This window comes from Lytechinus pictus, chromosome 17 (genome assembly GCF_037042905.1).
Source record: "Lytechinus pictus isolate F3 Inbred chromosome 17, Lp3.0, whole genome shotgun sequence".
In the NCBI taxonomy this organism is placed as follows: domain Eukaryota; kingdom Metazoa; phylum Echinodermata; class Echinoidea; order Temnopleuroida; family Toxopneustidae; genus Lytechinus; species Lytechinus pictus.
Window position 1 is genome coordinate 26,347,218 of NC_087261.1, and position 15,599 is coordinate 26,362,816.

Consider the following 15,599-nt stretch of genomic DNA (forward strand, 5'->3'; position numbering starts at 1 on the left):
TATAGTTGACTGTTCCACCCCAACACCCTGTCCAAATATACATGTATGTTGCAAATTGCAATCTGATTCTAACCAGGATCCTCTCACGTCCCTGTTCTAACCAAACATTATCACCCATTTCTTGCCAGATTGAAACTTGTCCTGGTAAAAACAAGATGTGTGTATCAGCCAGCAGGAACAGGTCTACTGCCAGTGAAAAATAGACGGAGCTCACACATCCGAAGACTCTCAGAGACATAAATGGACAAAATCATGCCCAACATAAGTTTTGAAGATAGCCACTTACCTTCTCTAATCATTGAAGAGATATTGGAAAACATCATCACAAGCTCTTTGTCTGTATCTCCTTCTACCAAACCAGTGGTCTTTGATACTGCTGATGACTTCACGGACCAGTCAGTCCCAGGATACGATGAAGATACAAGTGTGACCGTGCAGAAAATGGAGAATGGCGCGAAGAACACTAAAAGAATATCCTTTAATGAAGATGTAACTGTTGTATATTATGAGCAGATTCCTGTGGGTGTAGGTGAGAGCAGTGAGTCAGAATGTTTGAAGATGAAAGAAGATCATCAGGAGATGGAAACTGAAGTAACCCAGGAACAAGAAGAGGCTGGAAGTGGATATGATGATCAAGTAGACACTGGTGGAAATAATGCACAGCTTAGTAAATTGAAGAGGAAGTGCAATGACAGTGTCTTAGAAGATGACTTTGTCATTCCCTTGAAGGTCATAAAACCTGAAGCAGATTTGCCGCTTGGTTGCCAGGATGGAAATGAGGGAAAACTTCAAGTGAGCCAGCATTACATTGATGAGAACAAAGCCAAAGAAGAAGCTGACCAAGAAGAAGTAGAAGCCAATTTTGAATCCAATTTTGAGTCCAGTGTGGCAATTCTGAACAGAGAGTCAGATTTTGGAGAAACAACAAGTGCTAACAGAGTAGCAAGTAGCACTTTAGGTTGTCCATCTGACATGGCTAGTGCAGTTAAAGATAATTCAATAACTATTTCTTTACTTCCATATAATGATGCTAGCATCAATGATAATCACCAAAGTGGACTGTTCTTCTCAAATGATGAAATAATTGATGATTGTAGATTTGTGATGCAATCAATTGTAGACATCACTGTAACTCATGAGATGCTGCAGAGCGCCAGTCTGGATAGAAACTCAGATGACACTTCTGGTGTTGCTGAACAACCACCTACTAAGAAGATAAAGTTTGCTTTGTCTGACATCCAGGCTTCCAAAAATACATTTTCCATTTCCACCATTCCATGTCTACCAGTTGCTGAAGCAAAGGACTCTTCTCCAAACAAGGTACCTCTTAAAGTTGACACATCTACTGAAGATGTGGAACAACTGCATATCCCTGAGACTAAAAACACCAAAGCATGGTTTCAAGAGGCAACAGTATTGTATGATAACCACACTCTTGACCTATTTTCAGAGAAGAACAGTGGCCAAAGTTTCAGTTCCCTGCAAGGTTCATCTGATTCTAATAATGAGTCTACATCTACTCTAGATGTAATGGCTAAAGAAGATGTAAAGAGCATAACTCTCATGGAACAAGCAGATGTGGCTGCAGAGCTTGATGAGAAAGTAACTGTGGTAGAACATAATAAACTTCTATTAAGAAATGATCTCGAAGGAGAAGATAGCCCATATACATCTACTCTAGATGTGGAAGAAGCTGACAATGATCTAGACATATCTAAGGATGAAACAAATACCTATTCATATGTACTTGCTCAAGATTTGCAACTGGATGAGTCAGAAGAGTTTTCAGAACAGCCAGAATGTCTCGAAATAGAGCTCCATGGTACAAAAGGAGGTAATGATGGCAATGCACTCTTATCTTCATCTGATGTAGAAGTAGTGAAATCAGAAGATGTCTATGTAGATGCCATAGAACCGTCTCTTCAAGAGGACATCATGCCTTCTCCAGGATCAAGTGATGATGAATTCAGCTGCACCTTCCAGACGGCTTCCCAGGTGCTTGCCAATAGTCAAGAGAGGATTTGCAGCCAGCCTCTAGGGGAATTCAGCGGAATGACATCTAGAGACCCTGATTTCATGGAAAATGGAAAGTTGCAGGTAACGTCTGCAGTCCCTTTCAATGAAAGTCAAATGCAAGATGTGGTTGAGGATGACTGGAAAACCTTCCGTGATGGAGATGACAGTATTTCCAAGGTACCAGATATATCTGTACAAGGTCACCCTGACACCCAAGAGCAACACAGCACCCATCAGTATGTTGGATGTAAAGCAAAATATTCCTCCTTGGAGATTACTGACCACGATTTCCTACATGTTTTGGGACTGTCACCAAAGCACAAACTGACCGTAGGTGAAGAGAGGAAGTCCTGTGACTTTAGCCCCAGTGAGACCTTTACCTCGCCTTCTCTCCTTCCAGATGGTTCACTGAAGGATATTGAAGAAACAGAAGAGATTGAGACATGTATTCCGCTGCTACATCCAATATTCGGATATCTTGATTGTTCGCCAAAGGACAGTTCAAGGCTTAAATCTTCTCCAAACATGGAAATGACACTGGAATCAGGTACGGTTCATGACAACCGTGCGTGTTCACCCATACAGCATTCTGAGATGAAACTTGCTGCTGACTTAGAGACATCTGCTGATGTAAAGTTGAGCATCGGTGAGGTGAATGTCAGCAATGACCAAACAGTTCCTTCTCTTCAGGCTCCTGGGAAACAGAACCCTTGCATTGACCAGCTTCTGGAGTTGGAGGAATCCATATTTTCTGAGCAAGGTAATGGCGGTATTTCACTATTAAAGATATATAAATAATGGAATATTGAAAGTGGTTATTACATGTACTTGTAGTTAGCACTCATGTTGAAACAGTAAAATTTGCTTCTCACAGAATGAAAGGTATGCTAAAAATTTTCATAGTATAATCAACAATATCTGGGGTTTCAAATAAAAAGGAAGTCATTCAATAATCAAGAGTTATGTGTGCCTTACAATGCTAGCAGGCAGAGTGGATATGTTAGCTGGAGCAGTGACAACAGCACGTGGAAAGCTATACCTGCCAGAAGAATTCTTACAGGTATGGCAATATGCGAGAGAGACAAGAATTTAATTCTGTATGAAGGATTGCTGTTAGGATGATACTTAGAATCCTGACTAAGATACTCTTTTTTTTCGAAAAATTATTTTCAACAGATACCAAGCAGCAAGATGGTCCAACCAAACAAAGCATTCATGACCAAGAGAAGACGGCAAGTATCAAAGGTAAGTCCATGTTTCTTTGAAAATATTCCCTATAGGTGAGTGCACATGTTTAATGTTTGCATGTTCTCTTTTCTATTACCGGTAAATTTATTCTCAATGGCTTTTATTAAATTGAATTTTGTAGGTCTTCCGTAGCAGTGTGTCTACATCTTCATTAGATATGTACATCGTAGGTCTCACAATTTCCACTTTTTTTTAGATTGTATTATTATATACACAGATTCCCACCCCCTTCTGTATCTATTCTATTGCTCCACCCAATGTCTTCACTCTCCTTTTTACAATTCATATTAAAATGTAACAAGCCCCCAAATTCTATTGTCTTAAATTGCATGTTCTTTCATGTTCTAAATACATGGATTTTTCGATGATTTTCATGATTTTCATTTTTTTTCATAAAATGTTTTCCATGAAATTCTATAAATTCAGCGTTTTTCTCAAATTCTGTGAATTTTGTCAATTTTCCCTATCACGCAGAAACTGGAGGTTCTGATTTTAACTCTACCTGATCAGAGAACATGCGTCTTTTCCTGCTATTCTGATCTGGTATTCATCGGATTTCTGCAACATGTTTAGATGCAGAAACTAAAGTCATTCACCATTATAATGCAGTTTAAGGTTTTGATTTTAGTGTGTGATTGTGAATGACACTAAATATTGTCATTTCCAACCCCATATCTTACTAGTATTTTCTGTGTTAATACATATGATATACTTATTTCCTTTTATCCTCAAAAAGTGATCGTCAGTGAATGATTTCCAATTATGTTAATCACTGTATGTAGTATTTCATTGTTTACAGCAATCTCTAGCCTCTCATCAATTTTAATGTATTCATACCTGTAAAATAAACCTGTCCTTGATCGTTTCCAAGCAGCATTTTTTAACCATTCATCATGTCATGTGTGAACAATGCCTTATCATAACATACCTGTAATAATATCTCTAATATATTTAATTCTATTCAGATCACAAAGATAAACCTATTGTCAATCACCATCAAGTTTAAATATAAGTTTCAGGGCATTCCTCAAATCATATGTGATGCTACATGTATGTAGTCACACAAATGAAACCGACTCCGAACCAACAAATGGTTATTGAAAACAACATAACAGTTTGGGTTGGTCTGGAGTCGGTTCACTGGTGTGGGCGTGTGGCTATGATGTTACTTGATTATGGTATACATAATCTTATCCAATTCAGATTTAAAATATAAATCTATTCAGATTTAAAAGATAAATCTCTCCTGAAGCATCAGAAAAGCAGTTTCAGGTGATGCATTTCACATGTGAATGATGCTTTTTATGTAACATCGCTTTTAACTCCCCCCTCGTGTTTTCATTCTATTGAGATTTTGAGGACAAACCTATTCCGGATCACCTCCAGACCTTGGGTCAGACTGCAGCAGGTGTTTTCCTGTGGAGCCATTCTCTCCCGGATCCGTCCCTGACGCCTCGCTCTCTTACCCAGGACCAAAACACCCTTCTGAACACAGGTAATGATTCATACTTTGAAAAGGAGAGGTTTCATTCTGACAGAGCCACAAAATTTCCATTCTAACTTGTTTTATACCCATTCGACTATTCGATCAGAGAAGTAGCCAATTTTTTATCTGATTTGGAATTTGAATTCAAATAGAACAGCCCTAGGCCCATTTGCATTTACATGTACTATTATGGTACTTTTGCCATGCAATTGTAACTAAAGGACATCCTATTGTTACCATGGTAGTTACAATTTGATGGTACTGTTACTATGATTGTAACTGAACAAGATCCAGGAGCCCATTTCATAAATAAAATAATGGTACTGTTACTGCGATCGTTACTGAACAAGATCAAGGGGCCTGTTTCATAAATAAAACTATTGTAACTTTGCCTTTATTGTAACTGCATGTACCATGGAAACATTGATTGTGATTGGCCACTGAGCAATGTTACTTTTGGGAGTCCACCTAATGGCAAAGTTACCATAGCTGTAAATTAAGTCTTTATGAAATGCGCCACAGGTATATCTGCCAGTGTGAAAGCAAAGTAATAAGCTAAGTCCAACATTCATATTGAAGTGTACTGCAAAGTGTGCCAAAAATGTTCGGAAGCTTTGCCAGTTGTATGCGGGGTCACTTTTCATTTTGCACACTTTTAGCGAATGAAATACAAATGTTGAAATTTGCCAATTTTTTTTTTTTTACATTCGCGTCCTTGCAAAACCTTTGCAAAATGTTTGTGAGCCCTGTGAAAACTGACAGTAGATTGATGACTTAAGTCCATGACCAAAAGATATTCAGGATTACCTCATACCCGTGATATACACGATGATCAATGGGGGATCAGGGGGGGGGGGGCACAGCCGGCCCGTGCCCCCCACCCCCTTTGTGAAGCAAAATTAAAATTTGTAATGTAAAAATGCCATTAAAACAGAAGTGTGTCCCCCTTTTGAAAGTGATGACCTTTTTTTTGGGGGGGGGATGAAATTTTACTTTTTGGTTAAAAACCTTTTTTTTTGCTTGTCAAATTTTTCCTCAGAAAAATGTGCCCCCCCCCCTTTTAGAAAATCCTGGATCCGCCCCGCACGATGATTTTTCTCTTTTGTTTCTTTTACTGCAGCACAAAACCAGACCCCTCCTATCACCCCCGTGCGCCCTCTACCTGTCTGTCAGCGTAAGAGAAGAATCGGACTGTCGAGACGCCAGCTCGTGTACCCACTTCATGCAAGAACATTACCAAGAAAGTAGAAACACACAACCTCTGTGTTGAAATGAGCTTGGAGGTATGAATCTCGTGTTTAATCAAAAGTATTGTATGTACCACTGTAGGTCCATGGTCTAAACATGTTATTTGGGTCTGAATTTTCAGACTGCAAAGTATAAATTAGCATACTGCAGGCCTTCCAAACTTTATTTGACACAGAAATCTGGGGCACTTCTGTTAAAGTCCATGTCTACCTTGACAAAAGGGAAACAGGTAAATTATTTCACTAATAATTTCATAAAATTTTTATGTAAAATAAGAAATGCATGACATTCAAAACTTTTATTTAACAAAACAGTTGTATGCACAACCTGATCAATGTGCAAATGAGGTAGCTGATAATTGTTAGTATTTCTGTCTTATTACATGAAGTGAAATATGAAAAGGTAACCTTTCATATTTTTTATGTTAAGAGAGTCTCCAACAATTTCTTTGTATTATGCTTTGTCCTTGTTTATGGACTTGCAATGCCTGCTAGTATAATACACCATGTACACTGTTAAAACTCAAACTGATGCATACACACATCCCTTGTGAGTGACTAGTCTTTGCTAAACGGCTTGCTACTAAGAAGAAATGGAAATGGAATACTAACAAAACATGAAACATTTCTGTTAATTTTTCCTTTTTATTTTTGCTTTATTTTTTTTCCTTTTCCAGAGCATCTGGCTAACAATTTTTTTTTCTTGAATTGCAAAAATCAAAAAGCTTCTGGGATTTTTAACAAACATGAAAATTTAATCACCCTAATTCATGCTTTGAATTTCTTAACAACTACCATACTGTTAAGAATGGGAATGGATTTTATTATCCATACTCAAAATTCTTAACAACTCTCACAATTCTACTTTTTTTTTTTTTTTTAAGATTTAGATTTATTGATTTATTTCATTTCTTTTCTTTCCATTTTTTCAAATACAAGTCATAAATACATAAATACAAATACATAAATACAATTACAAAAATGAACAAAAGTAACGACCTTACATTTTGCTAAAATTGGGTAATGTAAATTATACGAACAAAATACGATACTTATATCATCATTTCATAAAACTTAACATTCTTAAAAGCATGAGTATTCTTGTGTATATTAAAAAAAGAAAGGGTTGAAATGAAAAGAGAGACCAGCTGAGAAGCTTGGCTTGTTGGACGCTGATCTCTCGAATACGTAAATAATGTAAATAACGTAATATTAAACGTCGAATTAAAGGAACGTAAATAGTAGGAAAATCGCTGAAAGTGTGGAAGATAAATACTTGTGCCTTATCAATAGAAACTAATTTACTACTATCAATTGTGACTGAATAGCTTGTAATTTATCAATTGTGTATATGCGCAAATCCTATTGTTTATGATATTGTGTATATAAAATGTACATACAAAATTTATTTATCATATACCTGTATCTGTTTTTCAATGAATCATTAATGTTGCAAATATAGATCCACTACATTTATTAGTGGTAATGCAGGCTCTTTGTTTCACCATACTATAGAAAAATTCCATCTACGATATCTGGGTTCAAAAGGTGATCGATCCTTTTGTCAGTCAGTATTGATGTTTGTATTTTTTTTATAGAGCTTTCTGGATGTGACACAGAAGTGACACATTAATTAAAACGCTAAGTGTTTTTAATGATGCTTTTTTGAGTAACTTTCTATCTTCTTAAGTCCACTTTTAACTTTTAGCTCTTTGTCTACATGTATGTGTAACTCCGGCTAAATTATGGGAAGCCAAAAATATTGAAGTTTGTTTGGCATATTAATTATGTTTACTTTGCTCTTTTCCTCATGCTTTAATGAAAAAGAAGTCTGTTAAGTTATTATTCCCAGACATCTATGAATGATTTTAATTCCAAATGATCTGATAATTATTCAGAGACTTAGTGCCAAAATTGGTTTTCCATAGTTGAACCACAATTTTAAACCAGTGTTTAAATTAAAACAGAGTTAAGAATATCATGTTTTTGTGCAGCCCTTGCAGTACTCCCTCATGAGGACAAGGCATTTTTTTTTCAAATATGCCCTTGTAGAACCACTGTCGGTGGTAAGGGGAATTGTGAGGGCAACATGCAAGGCAGTTGAGGTAGGCAATCGTCTTCACTGTCTTCAGATGAAACTTACATGTGTAAGCTGTGCATATATATGCTGTACACTATAATTAGCAATTGCTTTCTTTTTCTTTTTTCTTCTTTTTATTTTTACTGTTTTCATCCGATTTGTTATTGTTATATGCAAATAAGACACAAAATTAATTGATAAAATATTCATACAAAATAAGGAGGCAGGTTCTTTGTTGGTTTCAATTTCCAATACAACAAGTACAACTAATCATATCCTTGTAAAGTATGAATTGCAAAAAAAAAAGAAAGAAAGAACATGCATGGTCATGATTCATTTCGCAGTTTAGTTTTTTGTACAATTCTTTATCTTCAAATCTTCATGCCTCTGAACAGCATTAGCCCATGCAATTTACACTAATTATTAAAGGATAGTCTCATTTATCATATACTTATTATTTGATATGTGGAGAACTTATGCATAATTTCAGATATGGATTCTATCATTTAAGCCTTGCAATTTATAGTACAAACAACTGCGGCAGATCATAAAACTCTCCGGGGGAGGGGGGGGGGAACTAAGATATCGACATCCAACTTCCTCCTTTCACAACCACACACAAAGGAGACACCTGCCAGGGTCTATTATCGATAGAAATATGATGGATCTGTGTTTAATATGACAAACAGGATTGATTGTTTTTACCAATTGGTTATCTGTTCCTATACTAAAACAAGTCAGGGCCCAGTTTCACAAAGGTTGCTATGATCATCAGTAACAACTGCTGTGAAATTTGCACTTGATTCGACCCGGCCAATCAGATTGCACCATCTCAGTAGCTGGTGACAGTGACTTGTCACTTGCAATTGTTAAGAGGCTTTGTGAAAGAGGGCCCTGGTTGGTTTCAGCAGTTGATGATACCCTGTACAATACAATACACATGAAACCAACTGGGGCTTGTTTCAGGGGGAGTTACAATCAATCAAACTGCAACTTGATTTCACCCAAACAAAGGCATGTGTTAAAGGAGAATGAAACTCTTGGAGCAAGTTAGCTTTTGTGAAAGCAGAAAAATCAAAGAATAAGATCAGCAAAAGTTTGAGTAAAATAGGACTAGCAATAAAAGAGTTATGAGCATTTGGATGTCGAGATCACTAATGCTATGGAGATCCTCCCATTGGCAATGCGACCAAGATCTGTGATGTCACACACGTACAACTCTCCCATTTGGACACTGAAAATATACCCCAAAACATCTCTTTTTGCTCATTCTAATCATATGACAAATGATTCATCAATGATATAATGTTGTGAAACCTCTGTACTTGTCATCTCATAAAGAGAACACCTCACCTTGTGATAGACTCTATAAAAGTGAGAATATAAGTGAAATAAGTACTAAAGTAATGAGGGAGTTGTACGTGTGTGACATCACAGATCTTGGTCGCATTGCCGATGGGAGGATCTACATGGCACTAGTGATCTCAATATTCAAATGCTCATAACTGTCTTATTATTCATTCAATCTTCCTCAAACTTTCAACATTATGTTTCTTAGATTTTTCTCTTTGATATTGATTCAGCTGATTTCAAGGGTTTCATTCTCCTTTAAGGACCTGCATTTATTTTTTTTTGTGATTAAATGAAAATGACTATGCAACTGGCCCCAAATCTGTTTTTGAAAGTTGGTGCTGTGTAGAACAATCATCTCAAGTGTGTTTAAAGAGTACATTTGGATTGTTCTCCAAAATGTTAAAGAAATGTACAATACAGTGTACTTTTGGTGTCAACGTGATATGTCTCATATTCACATAACTTGTTTTAATGTTATTGTAACAGCAGAATTCATTTGTGCTGTGAAAGTAGATAACGAGACAAATGAACAAATAGTTTTCATGACTAGATCAGTTACCAGTGGAGTGCAACTGTTATGCCCGCTTCTGCGGGGTGTTGCAAGAAACTTGCGATCAATTGCAAATCTATTTTGGCTCCCATGTCTTGCATATTTAATTGCAAGTTTGCACTTGATTGCTATAAATCTGCTTCTTGCATGAGGAATGTACATAAAAAATTTATCTATGGATTGTAAAATAGCATCAGAAATTTGTAATTGATTTGAAATATTTTTCAGGGGCTGTGAGGGTTCAGCGTTTTAACTGATTTCAGCTATTTTTAATTGTTTTAAATGTCACCTTATATGGGCGATTCCATGCTAGAAAAATCAGCCATTTTCACAACATTTTTCAACCTGCTCTCCAAACGAACGAAGAACTTCAATTTGCTTTGTGGTAATATTAAAGTACTACTGGGTAGACATGCAAAAAAATGACAACCAACAAAAATATGTTGTCCATAGGTGAATTAGAGCTTAAATTGTTGCGTGTCGTACGGGACATTTCTGCGTCCTCGGCCGTACGACACACAACATTTTCACCTATAATTTACCGATAATCAATTTTTGTGTGTTGATTAGTTTTTTCACATGACTACACACTATAGCTTTATCATTGACAAAAAAGAATATCTTATTGCTCAAGCATTCGGCTAGGAAACTAGAAAATTGTTGTCAAAATGTCCCGTACGACAAGTACGGAATCGTCCATATTAGCTGTTCTCTGTACAAAAATGAAATATGGGAGCTCTTTCATTATTCAGCTTCTTTCAACAATATTCAGCTTTTTCAGCTCTTTTTTCTTGTGATCACTGATACACCTGTATTTTCTTCTAATGCTCCCCAGTCAGGTATTCTTTATTAAAATCAATCAAATGACTACTGAACAAAGGAGTTTTACAGTAAGCCAAAGGACCATAACAAAATATGCTATTGCATAGTAAATCTAATGTTCAGGAATGGTTGTGTTTTAGTAAAATGTGACTTAAAAATAGTTGTATGATTAAAACAAGGTTTATCCAACTGGTTTGTTCATTTGATTACTTTACTTTGTTTAAAGATTGTAGTTACTTGTATTGTCCTTTTGTTTGTATGAATTTATGTATTGTCATAATAGCATTAAAGTATGCTTGGTAAATCACAGCATACACATTTTGCAGATAGCTGTTTTGTGGCACTTTACTTCATTTTATATAACTCTAATTATATTGTCTAGGTCAGTATTTAGATATTGTAACATTCCATTCTTTGAGTTTAATGTCCATGTACATTATTTGATTGCTGTTCATTGATCTTTTATTGATATTTGTTTTAGAGAGAGATATTTCATTGTTGCTAAAAACAAAAAAAAGAGAAGACAATTCAATGCTTTTGTCATGTCTGGGACCGGTTTCATAAAGAGATGCAACTGTAATTTTGCCATTGTGACACCTATGGTATCAGGGATAAGATAGATGGCAAAGTTAAGTCTATATGAGACGGGTCTCTGGATTCATACTTTCAAATGTTGACATTTATGATTTGATATGTTGCATGTGGCCACCTTTTCATCAGTTGTAAAAAGTAGTTGCTCCAAAATACCGAGAAAATTAGATTTCTTTTTTTCTCTTTAATGAAAGTGTTGAAACTGAATTCTTGTTGTGGACATTTTTTTTTCTTCAGCAGGAATGATTTCGAAGATGCAATGCATTTGCTGAAAAGGAGGATGAGTGAAGCAAAAAGAGTAAGAAGCCTGGGAGGAGATGTATGGGAGAAGAGGAGGAAGGAATGGAAGGGGGAGAGTACCAGGTAGTGAGGGAAAGAGGGACAGAGACGAAAGGGTGGAGAGAGAAAGAGATGCAAATAAATCAATGCAAGGGGGAGGGGTATGAGGTAGTGATGAAGAGAGAGAGAGAGAAAAGCAGAAAGAGAGATGCGAATAAAAATGTAAGGAGGGGGAGGGGCTCGGATGGGAAGTAAGGAAGGGAAGATGGGGGTAAGACGGAATGAGGGAGAGAGAGACAGATAGATGTAAATGAGAAGGGGGTGGCTGATTGGAAGATAAGTGGAAGGAATGGAAGAGAGATTAGGAGGGAGAGAGAGAGATGCGAATAAAAATGTAGGAAGGGTGGGTGGCGGATGGCAGAAGGTGAAGGAAGAGGGGGGGGGGGCTCAGAGATTGAGGAATGTCAAAGAGAGAGAATAGAGATGCCAATAAAAATGTAAGGGGGTGAGAGGGGGAGAAGTAAATAAGGAGAGGGGAGAGAAAGAAGGTGTGGGGGAGAAAGACAGAGAGAAAAAAAGATGATAGCAGTGAGTGAATAAGTGATGGTCGGTCAGAAGAAACGAAATGCGGATTGAGGGATACGTAGACGAATTTAAAAGAAACGGTTAAAACAATATATGGTATCATTTTTTGATAATTAAAATGAGCTAATTGGCGAATGGGATAAGTTTTAATACATTCTGAAGTAGGGAAACTGAATAAATTGAAGTTTAAGTTAATAAAAATATACAAAATTATTCCCTTTATGAGAGTAGTATTTTTATGCCATGTTTAATGGTTTTTATAGTGCTTTGCAACGCCTTTATATATCATAAATCCTGCAAGTTGTAAAAACTATTGGCGGGGGAAGGCAAATGGATAAGTTTGCCCCTCCCACAATATTTTCATGAGGGGGGGGGGCGATTATCTCCTACCTCCTGGATCAACACCTCTGATCATGACCACTCTTTCATTTTCGTGCAACAAGATATAATTATGTAAAGGTCAAGTCCACCCCAGAAAAATGTTAATTTGAATAAATAGAGAAAATTCAAATTAGCATAACGCTGAAAATTTCATCAAAATCGGATGTAAAATAAGAAAGTTATGGCATTTTAAGTTTCGCTTATTTTTCACAAAACAGTGATATGCACAACTCGGTATCATGCAAATTTGTCAGTCGATGATGTTCATCACTCACTATTTCTTTTGTTTTTTATTGTTTGAATTATACAATATTCATTTATTACAGATTTGACACTAAGGACCAACTTTACTGAACCATTCAACAATGCTAATTCCACATATTCAGGGAGCATTAATCATTGTTTCATTTGACAATGAGGAGAATATTTTATATTTCATATAATAAAATACAAAAGAAATAGTGAGTGGATGACGTCATCAGTCTCCTCATTTGCATACCGACCAGGTGGGTGTTTCATAAAGCTGTTCGTAAGTTAAGAGCGACTGGTGATCCTTTCTTGTGGTGAATGGTATATACACCAAAATGTTAATTGGCGATGGTTCAACTCGTCGTTCTTAAAGTCGCTCTTAACTTACGAACAGCTTTATGAAACGGCCCCCAGGATGTGCATATGAAATTTCATAACTTTCTTTTTTTACGTCCGATTTTAATGAAATTTTCAGTGTTACGCTTCACTGTTAGAAAATGTATCGTTAAAATAAAAAAGTTCCTGCAGCAGAGTCTCGAGAACACCTTTATTATATCATGTAAAATTACAGGAAATTGGTATTTGGTGTATGGAACCTTACACATTTCCTTAAACAAAACACCCTTTTCCCTTTTTAAACAAATCTGTTCTGTTAAATTGCAGAAAAATTCCTGTTTTATGAATTTACAGAATGATTCTGTTATTGCTTTCTGCAAAATCTTCTTTTTTTAACAGTGTTGTTGTATTTTATCTTTTTATTCAAATCAACTTTTTATTGGGATGGACTTGTCCTCTAAGAGCGTGTTATAAGCGAATGGACATGATTAAACATTATATAAATCTTAGAAAGTATAGGTTATAACTATTTACGATGCATGAAAACTAATTAGTATCATAATAAAAGAAAACGCGGCTATTAAACAATAAGTGAATTAACATGATGGAAAATACACGTTTCTTCAATTAAGCACTTTATTGACCAAAAAAGAGAGTATATATTGATATTGCATAGAATAATGGAGTACAAGTTTAGGCATTAGGGAATGAGCATTAGTTTTTGCAGTCCTTCTAAACAATTAATGATGAGAACACGATTAATAATTAGCTATACCACGATGAGTATGTATTTTTGATATTTTATAGAGCTAATAACATATCGCTTATATAATTCAATACCTCTAAGTTATGTGTACACTTCGTGTTTATTGCTATAATACAACGAGGCAAAATTGTTAACCATGAACATAGCAATTCTCATCCTTCTTGTCTTATTCTGTCCATCATTTTCATGTATATAGCCTATAGGCTTATACTTATGAGCAACAACATTGGCTGGAATATTCTGAACAATAAAATAAGAGTACAAACATGCAGAAGAATAGTCCCAATTTGTTTCATGTTTCAGGATTTGTTCTGCCCAAAACCAGACCCCATGGCCGAGGATACATGCATGTCTTTAACCCTATAACTCACTGAATCAGCATATCAAAGGCCATGCATGCTTATGCATTTCAGTGGGGAGGCACAAATACGCAGAATGTTCCAAAACCTGAGTATGCTTATCCACTTCACTCCCTCACATAGTTAAAAAGCTTTTTTTTTTTGGGGGGGGGATTTGAGGGGCATGTTAAGGTTGATAATTTGGTGCACACTGAACATAATTACAATTTTTGATGAAACGTCATAATTATGTGAGAATAGTAGGTTTGCAAAACTTTGGGAGGTGGCAACTGCCCCCTCCCCCTTGGCGGTCCCATGTCTACAAACTAACAAAGTAACATAGAATAGACGAAGCATAACTGAAACAATTTTCGACAAGTAATTACATTAATCGATCTAATTGAGCAGAAAAATTAATGGTGCGATATGTTTCATAGTAAAAACGCTGTTTGTATTTTATACAATGATATTTACCTAATATGAACCTTAAAGTAGTTTGTTGTTTAAACGGCTTAACAAGTGTTAAAATCTTCAACAACAAAATTTAATTTTTTGATGTTTAATTCAAAATTTCAAACACCTATTTTTGTATAAACATCGTTATATAAAATTCTAAACTGCGTTTTAACTGTGTAGAGCAAGAAAGTGAACTTTCGGAGCAGATTCATTGAGGTTGATATGACCATGCACCTCTCAACAGATAAACTTTACATGGTACGACAAATTAATATTGTAATTCTGCAGACTGTTTTGGGAGTAGGCTTCTAATTCTATGTGTGTATGCGTGTGTATTTGAGTTTTGTCAGACGTGTATCAATCAGATATGATTATTTACGTCTTGGACCGACCTTTAACGTCACCATCCGAAAGACGTGACCGGGGCTCGAACCTCTGCATCAATTTGTAACTTCCCCCCCACATAACCGGATTACAGGCGAACGCCACAACGCCCAGTGTTTAAAATCTTCAACAACAAAGTTTAATTCAATTATAATTAATAATTTGACTCTGAATTAAAAATACTCTCATGTTGTTATCAATAAGAATCATGCTGCGAAGGAGCCTCAGTCATTTTAAACATGCACCAATAGTTTCTTCAGTAAGATGGAAAAAAAATTGAAAGGGTGCAAGAGTTCGCTGAATGTATGGCAGTGGGAGCCGAAGATATTCCGAGATTTATACCCTATATAAAGTCAGCTGTATCCTAAAGTCCGTGTTTTATCCTACCGGTACAAATCTCATGGAGAATATGATGATGGCTTTGCATTTATA

General features: G+C 36.1%; 2 protein-coding genes across 2 annotated transcripts in view; one reads left to right on the forward strand and one right to left on the reverse strand.

Annotated features, from left to right (window-relative positions):
• Nucleotides 1-133: 133 nt before the first annotated feature.
• Nucleotides 134-6,666, forward strand: LOC135157273 (uncharacterized). Its single transcript, XM_064112318.1, has 4 exons — nucleotides 134-2,776; nucleotides 3,193-3,261; nucleotides 4,616-4,759; nucleotides 5,871-6,666. The coding sequence occupies exons 1-4, from the start codon at nucleotides 241-243 to the stop codon at nucleotides 5,996-5,998; spliced, it is 2,877 nt and encodes a 958-aa protein (XP_063968388.1). The 5' UTR covers nucleotides 134-240; the 3' UTR covers nucleotides 5,999-6,666.
• Nucleotides 6,667-13,847: 7,181 nt separating this feature from the next.
• LOC135157328 (uncharacterized) overlaps nucleotides 13,848-15,599 on the reverse strand; it is a 4,274-nt gene continuing 2,522 nt past the window's right edge. Inside the window, exon 2 of the mRNA XM_064112504.1 lies at nucleotides 13,848-15,599. This exon is cut by the window's right edge and continues 700 nt beyond it. Within this exon, the coding sequence (XP_063968574.1) occupies nucleotides 15,566-15,599 (34 nt within the window). The 3' untranslated portion in view covers nucleotides 13,848-15,565.